This window comes from Mytilus edulis, chromosome 8, assembly GCF_963676685.1.
Source record: "Mytilus edulis chromosome 8, xbMytEdul2.2, whole genome shotgun sequence".
NCBI lineage: Eukaryota > Metazoa > Mollusca > Bivalvia > Mytilida > Mytilidae > Mytilus > Mytilus edulis.
The window spans coordinates 9130322-9157742 of record NC_092351.1 but is presented as its reverse complement, the minus strand read 5'-3'; the positions used below and the strand labels follow the sequence as shown (position 1 = coordinate 9157742).

The 27421-nt window shown below is 31.4% G+C and overlaps 1 protein-coding gene across 3 annotated transcripts in view; it reads left to right on the top strand.

Moving 5' to 3' along the window:
• Positions 1-22271, top strand: part of LOC139484732 (protocadherin-11 X-linked-like) — a 37230-nt gene extending 14959 nt beyond the window's left edge. For all 3 annotated transcript variants that reach the window (XM_071268639.1, XM_071268638.1, XM_071268640.1), the window contains exons 3-6: positions 13771-16533; positions 18275-18424; positions 20113-20233; positions 20628-22271. In XM_071268639.1, coding sequence (XP_071124740.1) covers positions 13846-16533; positions 18275-18424; positions 20113-20233; positions 20628-21121 — 3453 coding nt within the window. In that variant the 5' untranslated portion in view covers positions 13771-13845 and the 3' untranslated portion in view covers positions 21122-22271. The remainder of the gene's footprint in view (positions 1-13770; positions 16534-18274; positions 18425-20112; positions 20234-20627) is intronic.
• Positions 22272-27421: the final 5150 nt, after the last annotated feature.

Here is a 27421-nt window from a genome sequence, read left to right as displayed (position 1 = left end):
TATAGATAATAAAATAGAGAAATCATCTTCAAAAGGGAACATATTGCTATCGGCTCTTTAAAAGGACAAATAGAGGGACATTAAATTGAGATTCCAGTTCTAAAATTAATTCCATTACAATGTTAATTCTGCTCATTTTTGTTTCAATTCTGAGTTTGGCCATCAACAAAAAACAACTCTAAAAATGGACCATTAGCTGCTATCTGTACTTAATAGTTAGATGTATAATCACTTTAAGAATTGTATATATTCTTGTTTGCTTTATTTTTTTTATCTAACCATTATTATTATTATGAGACGGAAATAAATAAATAAATTTGAGATGATAATAGGAGATGTTCGCTTCAATGGTACCAACATCATTTCAGTTCTACAGAATTTTATTGAATTAAGCAGTTACAATAGCATCAGAAGATTTTGTTTCATAGCATCTTCTAGCATCAATATAAATAGAATCAAATTGATGTAACACACGGCCTTTGGACATTTGGACATAGATTATCTCCCTTGGTAGATATCTTGTATGTTGGCACTGAATGGCAATCCATGGTTTATATTATCCAGATGTTTATAAAGGGACAATAATACAATTATTTGAGAATTTTCTGAACAATTTGGCAGTCCCTTCTGTCATTAATGACAAATTGATGAATGTGTGAAGGAAATTAAATTTATATTGAAAAAATGCCAGTCAGGTCTCTCAGTACAGTAGCTGTCCACATAAGTCAGGTTTCAGTAGCAAAGACAGAAGCTGGCTACTAAATGCATATAGTATAGGTTATTGTTCAATTTTGTGTTTGTGATATCAATACTTTTTTCTAAGTGAAATATTTAATGTTAAAGTGCTAGAAAAATTAAACTTTAATACATGTATATGCAGCTGTGTATATGGTATATATAGAAATGAAATAAGGGTCAAGTTTTATCATGAAATTTAGGTAGTTTAAAGCTTGTGCAGTGTTTTTCCTTCCAAATAATATGTCTGGGCTGAAATGATATTTGATTTTAAAATTTTATTCTGTATTCATGAATAAATATAGCTTTCAATTCCAGCTTGCCATATGGTAAAGTCATAAGTCATCCCTATTCAACACTTTGTACTCAATTCTATTTCATTTTTGTCAATTCACCTTTATAAAGTAAAGAAAACTTTCCAAATTTAATTCCCATTAATAAATGCATCTCCCGATATTACGGTGTATCTTTTGTACCTTCACAATAGAAGAGTTCTGTATTGGGAGGAGCTGAGCAACTTACTTCACAAACATTATCGTGTCAAATATATGTAAGGTGGTGCCATTACAAAAACATATTGACTCAAAATTACAAATTGATGAACATGTGAACATGGGAGAATTTCTCTCCGCCAAAAGAAAGTTTTTACCGCTTTATATTGTTAATATATTAGTACATTTTTATTATATATAATATTGACATTTGGGTGATTTTTGAAAACTTTTGTTGACCATAAAGATAATAAAAAGATGTGAAAAGTGTAGAATTTAAAACATTTTTGATGTATAAAATGCAAATTCCTTTTTGATGATACAATGCTATTGTGACACTTCAAGCTCTTTAAAATGTAAAGATAGCTCTCCTTTATAACTTAAGTGTAGTAAAAGAAACTGTTAGTAGGTTTACAAACATTTCGACCTTTAATGAAATGGTCATGCATTCTTTTGACAGGTAAAACAAAGGTGTGCAATCCACCATCTATATACTATTATTCTGATGATTTTATCATAGTATAACAATGTTCATGACAAATCAATAAAATTACAAAAATCAAGATCATTTTGTTGATTCTAACTATTTGGAAAAAAAAAGCTTGAAAATGAAATTTCTGATCGCAGATAAAAATATCAAATGTTTTAGTCTCTTAGTCATTTTAGAATGATCTAAAGTTGCAGTTTCATATAGAATTGTTTATAAGCCTGAGAGTTCCATTTAATCATTAGTGTTAGAAAATACTGTAAATTCTTTTTTTATTGACAATTTAGACAACTTTTAGTTTATAGTATTAGTAAAGGATATATTTTCAATTATATCTATTTAACTTAGACTGACAGTTTAAAATTTGAAGTATCTCAGTCTTTAACCTGTGTTTGTTATTAAAGGTATTTTAATTGTATAATTGATAATAATTAAAAGATAGATTGTATTCATTACAGTGATTAGGATCTGATTGTGTGGGTATTTTTGGATAATGGAAGGATTTCCATGTAGATGGTGAAATATTTATCGAATTCCTCAATATTTACCACAGTAGAATTTAAAACAATATTCGGAAATAATTTTAACTAACAACAAAAAGTATAAGAAACCAAATTTCATTGTCACAACTTTCGTTGGGTTTGGTATCATTAAAATTCAAAGTGTGTGACTTATACTGGAAAGTATCTATTTAGTTTATACAAAAACACCTCACAGAATAATTTAATAGAAATAATTTCCCTCCTTTTAAAGTTAAAAGAATAAACAAAATAGATTGTTGATGAAACAATTAAATAAGTTGTACCTAAAGACCGTTTGACCATTGATGTGACACGATCAGATTGGAGATAGAAATCTTAACCAAGCTTTACTCACTACCCTATTAAACAAAGGTGATTTAGAAACATATTAGGTGGTAAGGTAAAAAAACAAAGTAGAGGAAATGAACAGGCATGATTAATACAAAAATCAAAGGTTAGACTCGGAGCCATATGAATTTATCTTTCACTCATGGGACGAGTTCTCTTTTCTTAAATATAGTTCATATGTATCACATGAGTTTTATATTGAAATTGGAAGATATTTTTATAAGAGGACATCTGCAATTTGTGTTACACTTGTAGCATGGAAGGAATATTTTTGTGTTAAATAGAATATTGCATATAATTTATAGTGGAACAGTAATATCTTCTACAGAAAGGTAAGACTAGCCTTCAATGGGACACCAACTAATTGTACTGGAATAGATTGACATTTTAATGTGGTAAGAAATCCAATTTTAATTAAAAATATTATTCCATCACAAATTTTGTTTTCCTTTGAACATGAAATGGTTTAAAAAAAAAACAGGAAAAAAATACAGTAATGAATATCAGTACCCGTATAATAAAAACTTCATAGTATAATTTATTGCAATTGAAAAAATGTCTCCCCATTTCTTACAGATTTTTATTAAGGTTATAGAAAGTGAAAAATAAATATATCATGGTTTTTATTCTTTTCTTTCTTTTTCTGTAATTCTATCATGACATACAATACATACTTGTTGAAATCAGCCTTATATATAGATTCTATTCAGCTATTGTTTAAGGTGTCAATTAAAGCGTCTTAATATATGTATTAATACATTTTGGGTGAAAGTTTTACAAAGATCTGATCATGTTTATTTTATTTGAATGGTAAAATCTCCACTAGATGTTTCTATTGTTGAGAGACGTGGTTTAAGCTGATTAACACAGATAAATAAGCACTATAGATCTTCTTGAAAGTCTAATCTCTTTTTGGAAAATAAAAAATTGAGCAGTTAAAGAATTTTTCTATTAATGAAAGAACGATTCATCTGTTTGTTTTAATTTCATTTTGTTATCGAAAAGAATTAATCCATTAACCCAAGCAAAAGATTTAGACCTCTATAAGCATTGGTCATTTTCTAACCGTATTTACTTTAGCCTACTGAGGACCAAATGACATTATAAAACTGACCACAACACCCAGACAGGTGGCATTTGGTTGTACAACACCTGTGTAGTAAGATATTATACACCCTACTGATGATATCATCATTTAAATCTTATCCAAAGAAATCAGATTTTTATCTTTTTCTCTCTCTCCATGTTTAATTTGTAAGATATTTGTCCTTAATAGGCCATATTTTACCTTGCATAAATCACTTCAAACAAATTTCTTAAATGCTCTCATGAAGTCAGTTTATTTAATATAGAAAATTGTGAAATTATTTTTTTAAAAGGTGTCATCAAACCTTAGTGTTTTTGTAATGCTGGGTTGCTGTCTCATTGAAATAATACCATACTCTTGCTTTATATATAAAAAAAATATCAAAAAGATTCAAATAAAAAAGGGAAAAAAATGGAAATTTAATATATCCATAGTTATTAATTTGTTTTGCTACAGATTGTGAAATAGGATCTTCTGATCTGATGCTTCAAGTTCCTAAATATTTATTTTTTCTAATATTGTTAGTTTTTATAGCCAAATAATAAATAAGACAAACTTAATAAAATGAAATAAAAATCCCCACAAATGTTGAAGTATAGTAGTTTAATCTCTATTAAAATGATGAGCTGAGCAATAATGGAACTCACATGTGTGATGAAATTTTGATGAATTATTTCAATATCTTAAAGATGAGTTTTAATCTTAGACTTTATAGTTCTTTGTCTTGGAGATAATTGAGTTGTAGAGAAATATCTTTATTCCATTAGGATGATATTTTAATGTTTTAACATAGACACTGATTTTTGTATACAACTTTTTATTCTTATAATTCCTACATCTTAGGCAAGGGGGATATTGTTCCAATAAAAACATCAGTTTTCAGAAAAAGGTTCCTTAATCCATGATAAAACTAATATTAATTCTTAACATGATAATCTTCTCAGATTTATATTTAAAACATTATACTAGTGATTAATTTCAAACTTTGATGTTGCAAATCCAATCATCTATGACAATAGCAAGGAAGATCTGAATTTTGTCACCCTAAATTAAATTTTAGCACTTTAAGGTAAATGATTAACACCTATCAGGGGAGGTAACTGATTAATCTGGCTGATCAAAGGGGAGATAAGTAGGTAATCTTGTTACAGAGTACATTTCAAGTCAATATTTGTATGATAGATCAAGGTAATTATACCTATAATCTTATTATTTACCTATAATCATCACTTGATAGGTAATTACCTACTGGTAAATCAGTAAACAGAAGGATATATACTGTTTTTTTTCTGAAATTGGCTAAAAGAAGTCTTAGTGTTTGTACAGTTGTATTATATGGAATAGACTAAATACTGACGATATTGAAGTTAATATACGAAGGTAAATTTGAACCTTGAAACTATTATTTCTCAGCACTTTGTGGTGCATTTTAACTGTTTTGTATTATATTATTTTCTTATTTAATGTGAACATTATCATTTTTGCATTTTATCAATTGAATACGTCTCCACATGAAAAGTATAAAGATTATAACGTTTCTTTCACCAAGTCGGTCATCCATATTTGGCGCTAAGCTTGATTAGTTGCAAAAGCCTTGCTTACTCAGCTGTCATATAAGATATTCCTTCTCCTCATTAGCTAATCAAAATTCTAAAAGCAAGTTATTTGTAAAATTAAAGCATCTCTTGCTGTTCCTCTGCAAGCTGTCTTAAAAGAATTATTCAACAGTTAAAATGGGTTTATTGAAAATTTAATACGTTTAAAGATATTAATGTGATTATTTTCGGATAAAATAACCAACACAAAAGAAGCTGGCATCCTAGTCTTATTTCTTTTTCTGATCCGAAATCTACTTTTATTAATATAATATGCTTCAAGCATAGTTCTATTAATGCAAAAATTGATTTTCATACTGTGTTGAAAAAATAAAAGACATATTACTTAATAATATTCCTTAAAAATAAGATGACAATTTTTTTATATCATGGCCTGAAGAAATAAGAATGGTTTTGAAACTGATGACTAAAATCCTTGACCATTGTCCATCAGTCAACAGGATGTGACGGACATTATAACAATATTGTTTAATTTCATGGTTGTCCGTCCATTCATTGTCAGCCATCATACTCCCAGCAGGGTTAGAATAACATTGTCACAAAAAGGTGAAGCGATAGATGAGCTAACTTGGCGTACTGTCAGTAAATTTTCTGTTTGTTTGCTTTAGCCTTGGACAACTTGTATTGAAGTGGTCATTTTATGCAAGTTGACCAGTGACAACACCTGGGGGAGAGGAAAGCACTAATGTTTAATAAGGTTTTATTATGTCCAGTGTCAATAGGATGTTAATTATTCTGACTATTTAGGGAACTTGTAACCATTTAACTTTGAAAAGGGGGGGGGGTATTGCTTTTTTTCAAATAGATAATAGTCTTCACTCTTTCTTCCTGATCAGCATGTTCCTGATTAAAGAATTTTTTTTTTAAAGTTTGGAATCAGTACCAACAAAATTGCCACCTCCCCCTCTTTGAGTGAGGATTCCCTTATAGGAATAACTATAGGTCTGTGTATGTGTAGAGAGTTGTTAAGAAATGTTTAAAAAGAAATTGTACAGGTCTTAAAGATCTTAAGCTAAAATATCTATTAAGAAAAATATAATTTGACCTGAAATGAAAGTAAGCATTTAGTTTTAATATTTCTTAAAGAGGTTTTGATTGGTTGAAATCTATAAGACTGATGATGTTAAATCAAGTTTCTCTGTATAATCTTTTTCCCAAATAACTTGAATAATAAGCAGGTATCATGGTAGAATCTCAAACAAAAAGGATTAAATCTAATATTATATATTGAAATATTTATTTAGTTTAAACAACTTTCTGGTATTTAATATTTATTAATTATAAAAACTAATTTACCTGTGGTTTTTTCTACCTGACACATTTGTTTACTTAGTAAAATGTCAATGATCAATCACAAATTTACCTCCAAATTAAATATAATCTGTCTATTTCAACTTCTACTACCATTGATCCATCAAATTTGTAATCATTTTAAAATTTTACCAGTCATTTAAATGGGTCAGTATCTGACCGTTCATCAATGGTCATGTCAGACTTTTGTATAATTTGGATATAACTGAGTAAGAATTTTAATCGGTTAAATTACCATTAAACTTTAAAAGTTTTCATCAATATCAGATTGGATGTAATTTTGTCATGTTTTACCAACAAACTATGAACTTTTAAGACTAGAGACTTTGATTCAGTAGAATTGTTTGGACATTATTTTATCTTCTTCAAAAGTTCAACACAGCATGAGTAATCCTGGACATTTATAATAACGCAGAGTTGGTCATTTTGGCCCGAAACAATGCTGAGATAATTTTTGTGAGAATATTTTGTAAATTATCTGATTCAGTGCAATGGAGTTTGCTATAGATTATTTCATTACAAAATATGGTAAGTTGTTAATGGGGTTTTGTTCTTAATTTAACCAAAAATTTACTGTTTGTATATAATAATTGTTAAAGTGTTTTTTTCTTCTGTACATCAGGAGAGGCATTACATATACGGAATATTAGATTGAATCAGAAATTACGATAATAATATTATGTTTTCAAATATATCTATATAAAATTTTGGGTCATTAAATTATATAAATATATTTTATAATATTTAAGGTTTAACAATGGCCAGCACATAAAATAAACTCAATTAGTAATTATCAAAAAAAACAATGGATCCTATTTGGAACCAATAGATATTCTCCAATGTTCAGGAAGGATTTTCATAAAGTATTCTCATTAGAGCAGTTAGATCCTTGAATGTCATAGTCATTGCTTACATAAAAACACTCTGCTTATAAGTAATCTAAACCTGTTTTCATAGCATGTTAATTGTTTTCATATCATGTTAATATCCCTCCAGTCATTTCCAGTGCAAAAACATAATTAAAATTAAAAAAAAAACTAATTATTTTCAGCTTTCTACAGTGTTAAAAAAAGATAGTATTTCCATGTGTAAACCCCATGCTAGCCTGCAATCAAAAGTTGAATTAACAATTTTGCATTAGTTTATCACAAACTTGTAAGTTGTTGAAGGTTTGTCTAATATGATTAACAAGTATATAAATATTGTACTATATTTTTTTTTATTTTTTACGATGTGTCAGGAGCCTCCTGAAATTAAGATGGGTTAAACTGTATGTGCTTGTATATTTTGTGAGACTAACAACTTTGTATACATCAACTATACTTCAAAGATTAAACACAGATTTCACTAAGTCTTATTTGGTCCAAACAAGCAAAAACTTGGTTGTGAGTTTTGTCGCTATTTTCACTCTCTGGGTCCTTGTAACGGATAAAGTAGACTTAACATAAACACTTGAGTCCCTGAAGTACCTGTATTAGGGGAGATTTAGATTTGTTAATGTATTGGACAACAGATTTGTAATTCTGACATGTTCTGGTATGAAGCATGTATTCATATAATTGGTGGAAGAATTTTATTAAATTATAGTTAAGTACATTGATGCTGGGTCTAGTAAAATAACTTCTTATTGACTGACCATTTAAAGTTTATAGGAGTTTTTTAAGTATTTGAATATCAAGATTTGTTTGGTTTCAGATACATGTTATTTTAAATCGCTAAACCAAAAAGTTTACATCTTTTTTTCTTAGGTAATATACTGATATGCACTAAACCTGTTTTGAGTACAAGCAATTTAAATTATGTTTTTAAGTGTTTGCAATGGCTCAAAGCAAGTGGTAACAACATGTGAAACAAAAATTTAGTCAACTTTTTAATTCTTACATAACAATAAGAGATCCAATTTGTTGATCTTAAGTGTGAAGTAATAGTTCTAATGATGACAGATTTTTCACTTAACTTCTGAACTCATTTATAAGTTTCCAAAGGATAATTTAACAAATTCAACTGCCATCCTTTTTAATTTTGACAATTGTCCTTTTGAAATGACTTGTGTCCAATTTTCTTGCCAATAAAGCGGATGTCCCTTCTGGTCATTATCACGGTCCAGACCATTGTCCATCACAGTGGACTTCCTATTTCTAATTTATCTATCTTTTATGAATTTTAAGTTTTAATTACATGGTTGATAAAAAGATTTCATAATCATTTTAAATTTAATTGACAAATGATCAGATGGAGTATTGTATGTGGTGATGTCTACACTTCATTAACCCACCCTTCTGTCACTCGGGATAACTTTTAATTTATTTAAGGACAGACAATACTGAAATTACAGTTATTTTAACCTTTACTGTGGATGTAAACCTATTGCTTTGGTATGTTATATTTTACATTAGAATCTTAAATTTTCGTTTAATCATGATTTTTTTTTTTAAATGTACCCGATAATAGAAACTTATTTATTTTTGTGAAAAACAGAAATTATAAATCACTAATGGGACTAATTTTATTTAAGAATTCTGAATTGATTCAACCTAAGGATGGACTTATTTATTTAACAACCCTTCTTCCATCCCTTTAGTTCTGTCATTTAGAAACATTTATAACCTAAGATTTATATCCCCCTATATCAATTGTGATGACCCTATGTAAATCCATATTCCAATTAGCATAGGTAAATAATAGGTAATAAAACACAGCTGACTTGATCAATTTCACTTTTATCTCATCGACTTACAATTTTCACAATTTTCTGTCAAGTGTACATTTCCTTTGAGTGAAACAAAGATAGACATTTTATTTTTACAAATAATCAGGTTCTTCCAGATTAAATATGTAATTTTTTTTTTATTTGATGTTTTCTATGATTGACATAAGATTATTTAATATTGACAAAGAAATAAAATTAATGGAGTTATGTTGATTAGATCGTAGATAACGTTAAATATTCACACCTTTCAGGTGAAAAATACAGGTGATACATGTATCATGGTCCAGTATCAAACTGACCACCAATAAAATACTGATAATACCGATATTGAACTTTAGGAGATTTAAAACAAATAACAAAATTTGTGAAAAATTGGATTTACATCAAATAATGAAATAGTTTTGAAGAAGATTAAAGGTACAGTAAGAATTTGAGCTTTCTTTGTTTCTGTGACTAATATTCCATGCTGGAGTTTGGAATTTATCAATTTCGGCCTGTATCATTTACATGGTCCCTGTCAATAATTCATGCTCAGAACAAAAAGAAAATGTTGGAGATAAATTGGTAGAATTTGACATAATTATGACACCTACAGCTCAAGACATGATATCTCCTAGGTTATAATGATCTAAAATAAATATTGTAAAATGAACTTGATATAAAATTGTGGATTATTTCAACAAAGTACATGATAAATGGCGATTGACTACTATATGTCATATAATAACCATATGATGGGACTTAAATCTCATTGATCCTCATTGATCAGGTCATGCTTAAACAATTTATCATTATTTGTACTTTATATTCTTTAATCCTTTCTCAGGCAAAACTCTGTCATAAAACTTGACTTTTATTAGTCACCTAAAAGATATATATACTCTTTTATATTGTCACTTTTTTTTTTGCAGTCTCAACTTCCTTGAGAAATACTTTTTTATGCAATACAGGTTTTTGTCAAATAAAGCTAATAGCCCCTCGCACAATTTTTTACTAGTTAGACTGGTGCAACATATACTAATTTTATGTACAAAAAATCTTTTTAAGTCAATATTGGCTAATGAATGTGCTTTTTATAAGTTATTATATATGGTATACTAAGGATTTTTTATTTGTATTACCCTGCATTTATAATGACTAAGAATTTTGTGTACAGAATATTAAAAAAAGATAAGATGATATTAGTGAATTATCTCCCTTTGTTATGAAATTAACAGTGATTCTAGTAATAGTTGAATCAATGTTTTGTAATGCTGTTTTATATTTGGTGGTTTGTATGTCAAGGCCATCTGTTAACTGACAGTCGTCAATCAATATAATCGATTAATAATTGATACTAGTAAAATAATAATGATGCTTATAGGGAGAAGAAAATACAGTATTGAATTTTAATTAGATTGACAAGGAAATATAAAATATATTTTTTATGAATTTATGCATTTTGATATTAACTATATGTAAATATTTTAAATAATTGGGGAATTCCTTATTACTAATAAGAACCTGTCAGGAATAATAAAAAAATCTTTACGGGAAACTTGACTTTTAGTTATTATATAGTTTTTTTTGTATGATTTTCAACATTTTAACATAATAATACATTATAGAAATTTAATGATTTAATAATTGAACTTTATTTTGGTTTATCATGTCAAAAATTAAATTTGTTGATGAATGTGTTTTTGTTTTAATATTTATATGTTATTTATTACCATGAGAAATTATCTAGACATTATAATGACAACTTGTTATTAAGATATTTAGCGGATGATTAGCTGAAATCACATGACTCCTTGTTGCACTTCTTACTTATAAAGAACAAGTTATTTTAACCTTTATTTCTATTATTATTGGGTGACTTTAATGATCACCCTGGAGTCTACACTTAGTTCATCCAGTTAAAGGGGACGTCAACAAGTGAAATTATAGTAATTTTATTTATCCCATGCTGGTGGTTTGTTAACTTTTTCCAACTTTTAAATACCGAAGTTTTATAACAATTTTTTCTCAGTCATAATGTAGTATTGTTCAAGTTTTATTCAAAAGGGACCTTTAAAGTTTAAACCTGAAATTTACCATCTTAAAGTGGCTTCCCTTAAAGTAATAGTAAAGTATTGATACACTAATAATTGGCAGTATATATATAGTATTGTAAAGGGTCAAAATCTTGTAGTTTTGACATGGAAGGGAATATAGATCTGTGATTTAGTCTTTATATGTCTTCTGTCCCCTACAGACTCTTCAATTAAAATTAGGAATTAAAGATTGAAATAAAGAAAGATGCTGTAAAGTTTGGATATCAGAAGGATAAAAATGAAGGTTTTAAAACATAAGAATAAAGGGGGAAAATAGTCAGAGCAGAAAATTTAAGCTTTTGAAAAAAAATGATGTTGAAAAATAAATAAATGAACGAAAATAAAGAGAAGAAGAGCATTCAAGGTTTTGAGAAATATAAGAATGAATGATTTTCTTGAGAGGAAATTATAGTTTTGTATGTTGTATAAGAATAATTGGCTTCCAAGCTTTAGTCTTTAAGATCATATAATTGACCATTGACAATGGAACACCTCCGTCAGACTGGATTAATATGTCAATGTAACCCCTCCGACCATTTGCCAGTAATTGACATGTTTAATTAAACCATTGTTATGGCTGTATGTCATGGTTACTATGACAAAGTTGTGATGTATCGGCTACGGTGAAATAATCATCATTATTTCCTGATTAACTCACATTTAATGGAGATGCGTTGTAAAAATCCACAGTAGAAATGATGTGGCGTTGGTCCAGCAATTTCCTTGATTTTGTTTCTGACCAAACTTTAACATTTAATATAATCTTTTTAATAAGTCTTCCGAAGTGTTAATTCTGGGTTATCTCTTAGTATTTCCAGTTCTCCAGGGATTATAACTTGCAGTTTCCTAATGTTTCCAGGAACAAACAGAAAATTAATTGTTAAAAAAATAAAACATTATTGTGGTAAAAATAAAATATTTAGTGTCAATTAACATACATTTACTATGAAATTTGACAGTAATGGGCCTCAGAAATATATAAGTACATATATAGAAAATTAGTAAAAAAACTAATTTTGACATCTATTTTATCCTAGAATTATTTTAAAACTTTTAATTGTGCTACAATTAAGACTATATTGTTAAAAAACAAAATTGCCCCTAATCAGATCACAGCAGGACAGCGACACCATGTTCACTGTAAAATAAAGTCTCCCTTTCATGGACTAATGAATTGCAAACAAGTTAATTAGACCCACTGTAGAGACCTCATGGACCTGGTCAGTGTGTTATCTCTGATGTCCAGTTATTACACAGTAGGTTTAACAGTTTAATACAAATACATGTATTCGATGGCCAATAAGATATTTTTGTAAAAACCTGTAAAAGATAAAAAACCTTCTGTGAAAAACAAACTGGCCATTTATAGATCATCATTAAGTTGTATTTACATAATTTGTGTTTTGGAAAGTCAAATGGCAGTGTCATAATCTCAAAATTTGTAAGTAATAGTTCAAATGTATGGTCATGAAATTTTTCACTTATTCAAAAATTTCAATAAACATAATAATGAAACAGAAACAATAATTTACAGTTTTTACTTTTTTAGTTACTGTACGTTTCAAATTCTTAAAAAATAAGATAAAAAAATAAAATGAATCATTTTTTGTATCAAACTAGATCTTAATTTGTTCAGTAGTTGATAATTGTATGACATAGAACAGTTATATTGAATCAGCATAAAAGTTCAGTTTGGCAAGTCAATTTCCTTTTGATTGTAATATTTCTAAATTTAAAAACTTAAATTATTGATTTGTAATTTATTTATTAGATATTGGCATTATAATCGTGATTTATTAGTTGTGGTTTAGTTTTTTCTAATGACTTATCAGCTTATCCTTACACCTTTAATGATTAAATCTGTACCCTGTTATATCAATAAACAGATGATTGACACAGATTATACAATTTATTATAATTTTTACTGATTTCTTTTTTTAAAATGGTCTAGAAGATTAAAATGTATTTGTATTAACAAGAACTGCTGGTATATAGCCTAGATTCAATAGGAAGGGCTAAATGTTGGGGATTACCGCCACAGGACAATTCTACTTCTCCAGGATAATCCATTCTTAGTACTGTATTGACCATAAAGACAGGATAATAGTGTTTTGACTTTAGAACTAATTCCTTTTCAAATGGATAGGATTTTAATGCTCCTTGAAGTTTGAAACAAATCAGAAGTTGATAGAAAAAATAAGATGTTGAGCATGTGTTCAAAGTTTTATTTCTTTGCTTTGTATGTTTATTTCTCTCACTTCATATGTTTAATTATCTTTAAAATTTAGGAGTTGGGGGGGGGGGAGTGTTTGTTATTTCAATATATTTTACTTATTCAGTTCAGAATTTGAATAGAATACATCATTAAATGAACTTATTTATTTTTCAGGAGATGTAACAAATGCTACAACTTTAAAGAAGACTTTCCAAGCTATGGTTTGAGAGCCAGAGAAACAAGATAAATATGGAGGTGTTTATAATTGTATCATTATTAGTTAGTATTGTATCCAGTCAGTCACAAATAGTTTTACAGTTCTCTGTGAAGGAAGAATTAGATCCACAAGTCATTGTTGGGAACGTCGGACAGAAATCTAACTTGTCCGATACATTTACATTCAGATTTATTACAACTTACGACAACTTTGAGATTGATGAAAACTCTGGAATATTGAGTACTGTTCGTAAACTGGACCGTGAAACACTTTGTCCAAATCAAATGTCATGTAAACAACATCTTCGAGTGACAGCCATGAGTGGACCTGATGTCAAAACTATAGTTATATATGTTGATATTTTGGACGTTAATGACAATTCACCATCCTTTCCTGTTACGTCTATGGCGAGGAGTATTGCAGAAAATCTTCCCGTTAATACCACCATTACACTGGTTGGAGCAACTGACCCTGATATGGGGGTCAATAACTCTGTTCAAAGTTATGAGATTGTTCCAGCTCTGAATATATTTGCACTTGATATTCATCCGAAACTTGACGGGACTTCTGAGGTTATTTTGAGAGTGCTGACTACGTTAGACCGTGAAACAAGGGATTACTATCAAATATTTATCAAAGCTAAAGATGGAGGAAACCCTGTAAAAACAGGTATGCTCATGCTCAATATAACCGTCACAGACGTAAATGATGAGAAGCCTACATTTACTAAGGAGCAGTATGATGTTATTATTAATGAGAATATAACAATAAATCAAGTATTCCTGACATTGTCGGCCACTGACAGAGACATCGGAACCAATGGCGAAGTCCATTACAAATTCAGTTCTTATCAAACTGATTCAACAGTGTTCTCCCTGTTTGATATCAACACAGTAACAACCTCCTCTGGAAATAAAGGGGAAATATTTGTAAAGACCTCTTTAACAGTTATACCAGAAGCTCCTTATCGAATCATCGTTGAGGCATCCGATAGTGGTACAACTAAGGTACTCAGTAGTCAAGCGGTCGTCACTATTTCTGTTCTAGACATTAATAACAATGACCCAATTATTGGTGTGACTTTTGTTGATGGAACTGATTATGCACTTATACCAGAAAATAGTGCAAACGGTACAGTGGTTGCATTTGTACATGTTGAAGATGCAGATCAAGGCGTCAATAGAATAGCTACATGTTCTATAAATAGCTTTTTTTTTCGTTTAGAAACTTTCGCTGAAAATGAATTCAAGATATCAGTTCATGGTTTATTAGACCGTGAAGATCGTTATGAACATGTTATAACTGTGTTTTGTTTGGATGGTGGAAATCCTAAACGTAATGCCACCAAAAGTTTCGTTATACAGATAGAAGATGAAAATGACAACCAACCAGTATTTACCGATACCGAGTACAAGTCAAGAATCACGGAAAACAAACCACCATTTACATATATCACTAAAGTAAGCGCTACAGATGCTGACCAGGGCAATAACGCTCAGGTCCGATATCAACTAGGTGAGGATGTGCAGAATGATTTCCAAATTGAATCAAATACTGGTATTATTAAAAGTAAGCGATCTTTGGACCGTGAGAAGAAAGGATTTTACTCATTCTTTGTCTATGCTGTTGATAATGGTATGAGTAGTTCCCTCACTTCATCTGTTGTCGTGGATGTTACCGTGGAAGATGAAAATGATAACTACCCACAATTCTCAAAGCAGCATTATACTTTTGAAATAACGGAAAACCAACAAGTGCAGGTTGGTCGTGTTGAAGCTAATGATACTGATGAAATGGACAATGGTGTTGTCACATTCCATATAAAAGAAGATATAAATTACGTCCCTTTTTCAGTTTCACTAGATGGCGGTATAGCTGCTACTGAAAAGTTAGATCGTGAAGCCAAGGATCAGTACACATTTGAAGTCATTGCCAAAGACTTGGGTAACTTAAAACAAAACAGTAATGTCACAACTGTAACGGTAAATGTTCTGGATATTAATGATAATGCTCCTGTGTTTATATTCCCTAATTCTACGAATAAATCTGTTAATATACAGTATTTGGCAAATCCTGATACGTTAGTGACAACACTAATAGCAGAAGATAGCGATGCTGGTAAAAATGGGACAGTAACTTACAAATTTATTTCTGGGAATGAAGATAATTTATTTTACTTGGATGGCTATTCTGGGGAGATATTTTTATCTAGAAAGTTACACATTTATGAAGTCAAACCATATGAAATGACTGTCTCTGCTGAGGATCAGGGAAGTCCGCATCAGCAAGTTAGACATGAAATTTTGTGGATTCATGTCAGATTTGTCAATGTTACGACAGTTGCTAGTTTAACCGATGCTGGAGCTGGACAGAATATTATCATTGCTATCATTATAGGGTGTATAACTGCACTCTTGTCCATTTTGATAATTATCACAATTTGTGTCATTCGTAAGATGGATTCTCGGAAACATATATATAGTGCCAAATCTGCCGAACATATGAGAATCGTAGATCTGAAGAGAGGCAGTAGTAATCGATCATCCTCGTCCAAAGGTTCACAGGACCGTATGGATGTATACGAACTCCCACATAAAAAGGAAGTTAGTTTCTCAATAGACGAGGAACAGGAGAATACGTTATCTATGACATTTCCATCCACATTGTCTTCAGGGTCAGGAATGGTCACCTTCAAATCAAACAGCTCATTAAATACTCAGGTACGTTTTATAAAAGTCTAATGTAGAAGATTGTGTGATTATCAACTGTAGACTAGTTATATCAGAGACTTGAAAAAACTCAAAAGAATGATGTAGGATTTCAGGATTTGGTAAAAAATAGTTTCTTTTAATAATGTAATGATTTTCTCCCCTATAATTTGAAAAAAGCTAGTCTTTCATCAAAAAAGAAAAAAAAATTATAAAACTGTATTTTCTCTTTTTAAATCCTTTGATGATAAATGGTTCCTCTACCCAGTAGATAATCAAAATGTATAGATTTTTTTTTTATTTGGGGGTGGGGGGGGAGCATATTTGTATTATATTCCATGCATGGCTACCTTCAAAAAGCTATTCACCTGTTAATACCCAGTATTATAAATGTACCTATCTAAGTACATTCACTTTTTGATGTCAAAGTTTCATTAAACTATGGGAAAGTTGTAATAGTCCTTAAAACATTGATGTCAACCCACTTTTATGTAAAATATTTGTCAATTTAATTGTCTGAGTAAACTTGGGCTGGTGACAGTGGAGGGCAGGCTGATGGGATGTATTCACTGTTAAACCTAATATTTATGTATAAACCACTTCACACGACAGACCTTAGTCACAACGGAACTCCAGTCGCTCGGGATTCTATCTCCCATCTTTATGTTAATAACAATCCTAAATATTGACTTACAAGTTAAAGAGAATAATAGCAAAGATCTGCAAACAAAAGTAATCCCCCTTGTTTGTAAAGTAAGTGTTTGCTCAGAAGTAATTACAGGATATTAAGATATTAACGTTCATAGATCTCAATGAAGATCGGTTATAAGGGTAGATAAGACCTACTTTTCAGTTTTGTGTTTATTTGATAATTTGGTAATGATAATATAGTAATAAGAAAATAATAAAACCTCATAAATTATGGATTGGACAAAAGCTCAAACAATTTCCATTAAGACCATTATCGTACAGCTATTTTTGCTGCTTGGTAGATTACAAGAGGTTTCCTGTAAAAACTTCCTCTGACGTTAGTGATTGTAGCAAGCCTATGGTTTACAAGAAATTCACATCTTTTGTTGACCCTTTAATTTCCCTTTGATTCAGATACAGAATTATTTAAATAATCTTCAAGGCAAAGAATTTAAAATTGACTGTGGATTCATTATTATTCGTTGAATTCCAGTTTCTATGGTTTTCGTGGTTGCAGGTGAAAAACAAATTTTAATGTTGGACAAATGACAATTTTTTTTATCAGGTTGTATATATGCTTCTTTTTTTTTTACATAAATAAGGCCGTTAGTTTTCTCGTTTGAATTGTTTTACATTGTCTTATCAGGGCCTTTTATAGCTGACTATGCGGTATGGGCTTTCCTCATTGTTGAAGGCCGTACGTTGACCTATAGTTGTTAATATCTGTGTCATTTTGGTCTTTTGTGGATAGTTGTCTCATTGGCAATCATACCACATCTTTTTTATATTTGGCATATCTACGAAATCACATATCCTTGTATAAATGGCAAGTTTTTCACAATCAATGAAAATTGGTATCCACAGAACACCTGACTGACCTGAGTTATTTAGTTTGTAGGCATATATATATACTGGTTTAGTTTTGAATAGAAACATTTAAAAAAAGATTAAATAATTAGAGTTTTACTACATACTACTAAGATAGATGCATAAAATAATTTATTGCTGGGCAAATTTAATAATAAAAATCACAATTTTAATAATCATGTCTCTTCTGTTACAGCAAAATGGACATGTACCTAACCATGGCCGTGATGACAGTCTGACCGATAGTGGTCAGCAACAGTTACATAGGATGACATCTCTAAGGGTACAACAGCAATATCTACAAACACAACAAAATGGCAGAGAAAAATGGAAACAGTCACAACAGGTATTAACATCACATAATGTTTCTTTTTATATTGTTTGACCAAGGAGGTTATATGATCTCCTTGGTTTGAAGCACTGTTCCATTTAACCAAGACTAAATGAAAATAAAGATTTATATGCAGAAAAAAATCACATTGTATCTTTAACAACTTTTAAATAATTTACAATTTTATATGCTTTAAGAAGGTAAATTTAAAAAAAATTAAAAAAAAATTAATATATTTTTACTTGATAAAATAGAGACATGCAAGTTGTCACATAAATGCTTTTGATTTGTCAATCATTTTAGTATTAATCTCTTATAACAATCACTTGGGGGAAAGAAGGTCCTCATCTTTATCATTTTGGTCTCTTGTGGAAAGCTATCTCATGGGCAATCATACCACATCTTCCTATATTTATTTTTAAAATATTAGAGTTGTCTCCCATGTATGTGACATCAGATCCAGTAGTATAATAATGGCCTTGATAAGCTATGATAGATTGAATTAAACACAACTTTCATTATACTCAATATTTAATCATCCTCCTCCTGTATCCATTCTATAAATTACCACTATCATTCACTATTACCAATATTTTAATAACCCACAGGCAGTTCCTATAGTACAAACCGTGTCCCAATCACTTTTTGATGACCAGGTTTTTCGATTACGAATTTATAATTATACTTCCCTCACTTAAGGTGTTTATGTAATTCGTACCTTATAATGGGGAATGATTGTTACGAAACTTTTTGATAAATGATGGTGGTCTGAGAACAAAGGAAATAGAAAATCTTGGTTTCATAGAAGATAAACAAGTCGTTTGGAAATGTTCTTCCTTTTGGCTATATCTGAACTAGAAAAAGAAAACAGTACTAATAGCTTGAGGAAGTCTATTTGATATTTAAATTATTATGCAATGTCATTAGTTTATTCAGATTAAAATGGTAGATTAAGAATAAAAAAGTAGATTTTGACAGAAAAGGTGTAAATTAGAAACGATCTTGATGTCTTATTTAAATAATGGATTAATGAAAGATAAATATTATTTTGTATCAAAGACAATCATAATGTACTTTAAAGGCCAAGGTAGACAGGTGACAAAGGAAGATGCATATCTCAAAAAATATTATAATATTGATATGCCTTTAGCTGAAAGGTGGTGAAACCAAAATTGTAAAAAAATAATAAAGTCTATGAAGTTATAATGAACTAAAATGTTAATATTTTACCCTGAAGTTATGGTGAGGACAATTTTTTAAATTATATTTTATACACAGTTAAAGAATATGTACTAAAATAAAGAAATGTTCACACTGTTTAAAAACATTCTTTTTACTGCACATTAATTTTTACAAGTGGGGACTAATTTATGGTGGATTTGTTAATAAGTTAACTACAGATTGGAGTGTTTAATAAACAAAAAAACATATTTTTCAACAGGCTTGTATAACAGAACTTTTTAAATCCACAAATTCATGAATAAAAAAAAACATGATTGTTCCTAAATCCTCAAAAATCTGAGCCAATGAAACAAATGAATTAACAGTATACATGGTATATGTTTATGATATTTGTTCATTTAAGATTTTTGATAGATTTTATCAGTCTAAGCTTTGTCTCCTATAATACCATGCTTTCTAAGGTATCATGAATTCATAGATAATATAACCCAATGATAATTAAGATTTTGTTTCTATTGCAGCAACAGAGACAGTTGTCTCCTGTGGCTAAGTCTGAGGACAGTGACATGTCTGCCGTGTCCACTACCGACAGTGGCAATGGTGGCAGTGATGAAGATGTTAGAAATCATCCACAAGAATCAGGTTGGTATTAACAGGGAGAAATTACTCATGATTCTTTGATGTGAAAAATTTCAAAATATTGTATTGCTATGTAACAGATATGCTAAATTGCTAACTAGACAGCACTATGAAGAAAATGGTGGATAATACCTTTGTTTTATAGCTGGGTAAACCTCTCACTTAGAAAGGAATATTGTATACACTTCCAGCAGTCAGAACTCAAAAATATTCATAGATATAAGAAGATGCAGTCTGAAGAAAAACAGTAAATTATATTTGTTATTTAAAAATTCTTGTCTATTCTCTTTCCGTCTTAGTTAAAAAGAGAACAGTTCATAACATTTATTGTAAGAATATTTACTGCTTATTCAGAATTTAACATAATACCTGACCTGTTTTTATTTGTACTTTACAGGTTGTCGCCCTGGTTCTGTATCTCCAAGACAACATTCTACAACAGATAGTGCTATATCTAAAGACTTCAGTGCTACAAAACCTATATTATCCACATTTGGACATCCACAAAATGGTGGCATGTCCACATTTCCACGCAATCCACAGGGAAAAAATCAAATGTTTCATAACGTTAGAGACCCTCATTATCATAATAATTATGAAGGTGCAAAAATACAGCGACTTCATTCTGAGAATATTCATCCTCATCAACAATACATTGACATTCCAAGAGTGCCATCGGGGGATCTGTTTCATGGAGATCTTCAAAGAGCTAACAGAAATAACAATTTGACTCGTTCATACGAAGATACATTAAGTGACAGTTGTGTTTCTCCTCGGGACGAGGATGACCGAGCTACGACAACGTCAGGAAGTTACACAGTGAATCCTGATGAACTTTGTACGGAAATTGATGAATTATTTTTTCGAGATCGTGGAGATACAGTAGTATAGCATAGAATGAATGAATGAATGAATGAATGAATGAAGGTTCTGTGAGAGAGTGAGAGAAAGAGATTTTTGTAAGTGAACAAAATATTTTTATACAGCATGTGTGTATGAGAGAATATTGAAGGAAATTAATTCCATGTCTTGCCAAAGAATTGAATAGTGCATAAATATTTCGCCACTGCCAATATTTGTATATGAAGGTCACATGATGATTCCCATAGTCCTCTATTTTTTTATATAAAATTTAAAGGTTACATTACATTGTTGGATAATTTTTATGGAAGTCTAAGAATAAAACTCAAAATTTTTTGTTTGATTTCTTTGGTTTACAATTTATCAAAAAGTAATTTTTGAAAAGTTCCATTTTTCATTGATCATCATAAGCCATTTGATTGGCTGTTTTTGGGCTTCCTAATATTCCATCATTTGAAACAAAACATAACACTTACTGCTGTATTCAGTCAGTAGCGATCAGCTATACATATATTTCTTCACCATTTAATGACAAATAAGCTCCTTATATTTGTTCTGTATTTCCAGTCATTAAAAAATTGGAATTAAGACATGGTTGCTTTCGTTTACAATTGAATTATTTGACATTCATATTTTTGACATTTATATTTTTGTCTTTTGGAAAAAAGAATATCTGACATGTTTTGGCAACCAATCTTTTTAAAATAATTTACAAAATATGTTTTTATTAATGAACCAACTATTCTCTTTTTAAATAATCCTGAAATATTAGATACATTTTTTTGGAAGTAATGAGCTTTAAGCTGAGTGCACAATGTGATGTCTTGTCTAAATAGACCTTGTCTGTTTTCATTTAGTATACCAAAACATTGTTCTGATGTGTGCTACATGTATACTAAAACAAAAGTTTCCATTAAATAAACTTGCTATGTAACAATGAAATCCATATTTAATGATCTCAATTAATTGTTTGTGTTTTGTCCTGTGTGTACAGTAAATTATAATCTAGCACCTGAGTGCCAGGGGGGTTGTCATGGTAACACTGTTGTGATGTTGTCCATTAAAATGGACGTTTTTGTTGAATCTGTTTGTTAAGATTATTTGAACATTTTTGAATCACAAATATTTTGTATAGTCAAATATTCATAAGATAAAGAAAAATAAATATATGAAAACCTTAGTATAGATTTATTAGTTGCCAGTTGTCATATTTATTACATGCTTTGCAGGTTGTTACACTTTTAAAGAAGGCAAAGCACGAATTTAGCTGACTGCATTGAATGTAAGAAGCATGTACTAGTCATATTAAGCTATATAAACTAGTAGGTACAGATATACACATAAAGCATATCTTGTTAACAAATGGGCTGAAGTATATATATATATATATATATATATAAAGATGTGGTATGGTAGCAAATGAGGCAATCTTATACAAGAGACCAAAAGACACAGAAATTAACTATATGTACAGACTTTAACAATGAGCAAAACCCATACCGCATTACGAGTCAGCTATATAAGGCCCCAAAATGACAAATGTAAAACAATTCAATCAAGAAAAGTAGCAGCCAAATTTGTACAAAAAAATAAATGAAAAACAAATTTGTAACACATCAACAAAGGACAACCACTGAATTATGGAAATAATGTTGAAGTATATGTAAAAGAGACATGTGGTGTATATATCACACACTGAAGTTGGGTGTATGTCACAGAGATGTATGGTCAATGTCACAAAAAAGATGAGGGTATATGTCAGGAAGATGTGGGATATATGTCACAGAGAGAAGTATTGTATTTGTCACAGAGAGATCTAGTATATATGTTATAAAGAGATGTGGGACTGTGGGATATATGTCACAGGGAAATGTATTGTAAATGCCATTTAGATATGTGGAATATATGTTACACATAGATGTTGGGTTTATGTCACAAGAAAATCAGGAGTATATGTCATATCAAGATGTGGGATATATGTCACAGGGAGATGTGTGGTATATATGTAACAGAGAGATGTGTATTGTATATGTCATAGAGAGCTTTGGTGAGTATGTCACAGGAAGATCTGGAGTATATGTCACAGAGAGATGTTGGTATATGTCACAGAAATATGTTGAGTATATGTCAAAGATAGATTTGGGGTATATGTCATAGAGAGAAGTGGGGTATATGTCATAGAGAGATGTGGGGTATATGTCACAAGCAGATGTAGGGTATATGCCACAGAGAGATTTTGTGTATATGTCATAGAGATGTGTTGGTAATATGTCACACAGAGATGTGGGGTATATGTCAAATAAAGATGTGGGTATATGTCACAAAGAGATGTGGAGTTTATGCCAAAGAGAGAAGTTGGGTATATGTCACAGAGAGATGTAGAGTTTATGTCACAGATATGTGGGGTTTTGTCATAGAGACATTGGGGGTATATGCCATAGAGAGATGTTGGGTACATATCATAGAGAGATGTGGGTATATGTCACAAAGAGATGTGGAGTTTATGCCAAAGAGAGAAGTTTGGTATATGTCACAGAGAGATGTAGAGTTTATGTCACAGATATGTGGGGTTTTGTCATAGAGACATTGGGGGTATATGCCATAGAGAGATGTTGGGTACATATCATAGAGAGATGTGGGTATATGTCACAAAGAGATGTGGAGTTTATGCCAAAGAGAGAAGTTTGGTATATGTCACAGAGAGATGTAGAGTTTATGTCACAGATATGTGGGGTTTTGTCATAGAGACATTGGGGGTATATGCCACAGAGAGATGTTGGGTACATATCATAGAGAGATGTGGGTATATGTCACAAAGAGATGTGGAGTTTATGCCAAAGAGAGAAGTTGGGTATATGTCACAGAGAGATGTAGAGTTTATGTCACAGATATGTGGGGTTTTGTCATAGAGACATTGGGGGTATATGCCATAGAGAGATGTTGGGTACATATCATAGAGAGATGTGGGTATATGTCACATAGAGATGTGGAGTTTATGCCAAAGAGAGAAGTTGGGTATATGTCACAGAGAGATGTAGAGTTTATGTCACAGATATGTGGGGTTTTGTCATAGAGACATTGGGGGTATATGCCATAGAGAGATGTTGGGTACATATCATAGAGATATGTGGGTATATGTCACAAAGAGATGTGGAGTTTATGCCAAAGAGAGAAGTTGGGTATATGTCACAGAGAGATGTAGAGTTAATGTCACAGATATGTGGGGTTTTGTCATAGAGACATTGGGGGTATATGCCATAGAGAGATGTTGGGTACATATCATAGAGATATGTGGGTATATGTCACAAAGAGATGTGGAGTTTATGCCAAAGAGAGAAGTTTGGTATATGTCACAGAGAGATGTAGAGTTTATGTCACAGATATGTGGGGTTTTGTCATAGAGACATTGGGGGTATATGCCATAGAGAGATATTGGGTACATATCATAGAGATATGTGGGTATATGTCACATAGAGATGTGGAGTTTATGCCAAAGAGAGAAGTTGGGTATATGTCACAGAGAGATGTAGAGTTTATGTCACAGATATGTGGGATTTTGTCATAGAGACATTGGGGGTATATGCCATAGAGAGATGTTGGGTACATATCATAGAGAGATGTGGGTATATGTCACAAAGAGATGTGGAGTTTATGCCAAAGAGAGAAGTTGGGTATATGTCACAGAGAGATGTAGAGTTTATGTCACAGATATGTGGGGTTTTGTCATAGAGACATTGGGGGTATATGCCATAGAGAGATGTTGGGTACATATCATAGAGAGATGTGGGTATATGTCACATAGAGATGTGGAGTTTATGCCAAAGAGAGAAGTTGGGTATATGTCACAGAGAGATGTAGAGTTTATGTCACAGATATGTGGGGTTTTGTCATAGAGACATTGGGGGTATATGCCATAGAGAGATGTTGGGTACATATCATAGAGAGATGTGGGTATATGTCACAAAGAGATGTGGAGTTTATGCCAAAGAGAGAAGTTGGGTATATGTCACAGAGAGATGTAGAGTTTATGTCACAGATATGTGGGGTTTTGTCATAGAGACATTGGGGGTATATGCCATAGAGAGATGTTGGGTACATATCATAGAGAGATGTGGGTATATGTCACAAAGAGATGTGGAGTTTAGGCCAAAGAGAGAAGTTGGGTATATGTCACAGAGAGATGTAGAGTTTATGTCACAGATATGTGGGGTTTTGTCATAGAGACATTGGGGGTATATGCCATAGAGAGATGTTGGGTACATATCATAGAGAGATGTGGGTATATGTCACAAAGAGATGTGGAGTTTATGCCAAAGAGAGAAGTTTGGTATATGTCACAGAGAGATGTAGAGTTTATGTCACAGATATGTGGGGTTTTGTCATAGAGACATTGGGGGTATATGCCATAGAGAGATGTTGGGTACATATCATAGAGTGATGTGGGTATATGTCACAAAGAGATGTGGAGTTTATGCCAAAGAGAGAAGTTGGGTATATGTCACAGAGAGATGTAGAGTTTATGTCACAGATATGTGGGGTTTTGTCATAGAGACATTGGGGGTATATGCCATAGAGAGATGTTGGGTACATATCATAGAGAGATGTGGGTATATGTCACATAGAGATGTGGAGTTTATGCCAAAGAGAGAAGTTGGGTATATGTCACAGAGAGATGTAGAGTTTATGTCACAGATATGTGGGGTTTTGTCATAGAGACATTGGGGGTATATGCCATAGAGAGATGTTGGGTACATATCATAGAGAGATGTGGGTATATGTCACAAAGAGATGTGGAGTTTATGCCAAAGAGAGAAGTTTGGTATATGTCACAGAGAGATGTAGAGTTTATGTCACAGATATGTGGGGTTTTGTCATAGAGACATTGGGGGTATATGCCATAGAGAGATATTGGGTACATATCATAGAGAGATGTGGGTATATGTCACAAAGAGATGTGGAGTTTATGCCAAAGAGAGAAGTTTGGTATATGTCACAGAGAGATGTAGAGTTTATGTCACAGATATGTGGGGTTTTGTCATAGAGACATTGGGGGTATATGCCATAGAGAGATGTTGGGTACATATCATAGAGAGATGTGGGTATATGTCACAAAGAGATGTGGAGTTTATGCCAAAGAGAGAAGTTTGGTATATGTCACAGAGAGATGTAGAGTTTATGTCACAGATATGTGGGGTTTTGTCATAGAGACATTGGGGGTATATGCCATAGAGAGATGTTGGGTACATATCATAGAGATATGTGGGTATATGTCACAAAGAGATGTGGAGTTTATGCCAAAGAGAGAAGTTTGGTATATGTCACAGAGAGATGTAGAGTTTATGTCACAGATATGTGGGGTTTTGTCATAGAGACATTGGGGGTATATGCCATAGAGAGATGTTGGGTACATATCATAGAGATATGTGGGTATATGTCACAAAGAGATGTGGAGTTTATGCCAAAGAGAGAAGTTGGGTATATGTCACAGAGAGATGTAGAGTTAATGTCACAGATATGTGGGGTTTTGTCATAGAGACATTGGGGGTATATGCCATAGAGAGATGTTGGGTACATATCATAGAGAGATGTGGGTATATGTCACAAAGAGATGTGGAGTTTATGCCAAAGAGAGAAGTTTGGTATATGTCACAGAGAGATGTAGAGTTTATGTCACAGATATGTGGGGTTTTGTCATAGAGACATTGGGGGTATATGCCATAGAGAGATGTTGGGTACATATCATAGAGAGATGTGGGTATATATCACATAGAGATGTGGAGTTTATGCCAAAGAGAGAAGTTGGGTATATGTCACAGAGAGATGTAGAGTTTATGTCACAGATATGTGGGGTTTTGTCATAGAGACATTGGGGGTATATGCCATAGAGAGATGTTAGGTACATATCATAGAGAGATGTGGGTATATGTCACATAGAGATGTGGAGTTTATGCCAAAGAGAGAAGTTGGGTATATGTCACAGAGAGATGTAGAGTTTATGTCACAGATATGTGGGGTTTTGTCATAGAGACATTGGGGGTATATGCCATAGAGAGATGTTGGGTACATATCATAGAGAGATGTGGGTATATGTCACAAAGAGATGTGGAGTTTATGCCAAAGAGAGAAGTTGGGTATATGTCACAGAGAGATGTAGAGTTTATGTCACAGATATGTGGGGTTTTGTCATAGAGACATTGGGGGTATATGCCATAGAGAGATGTTGGGTACATATCATAGAGAGATGTGGGTATATGTCACAAAGAGATGTGGAGTTTATGCCAAAGAGAGAAGTTGGGTATATGTCACAGAGAGATGTAGAGTTTATGTCAC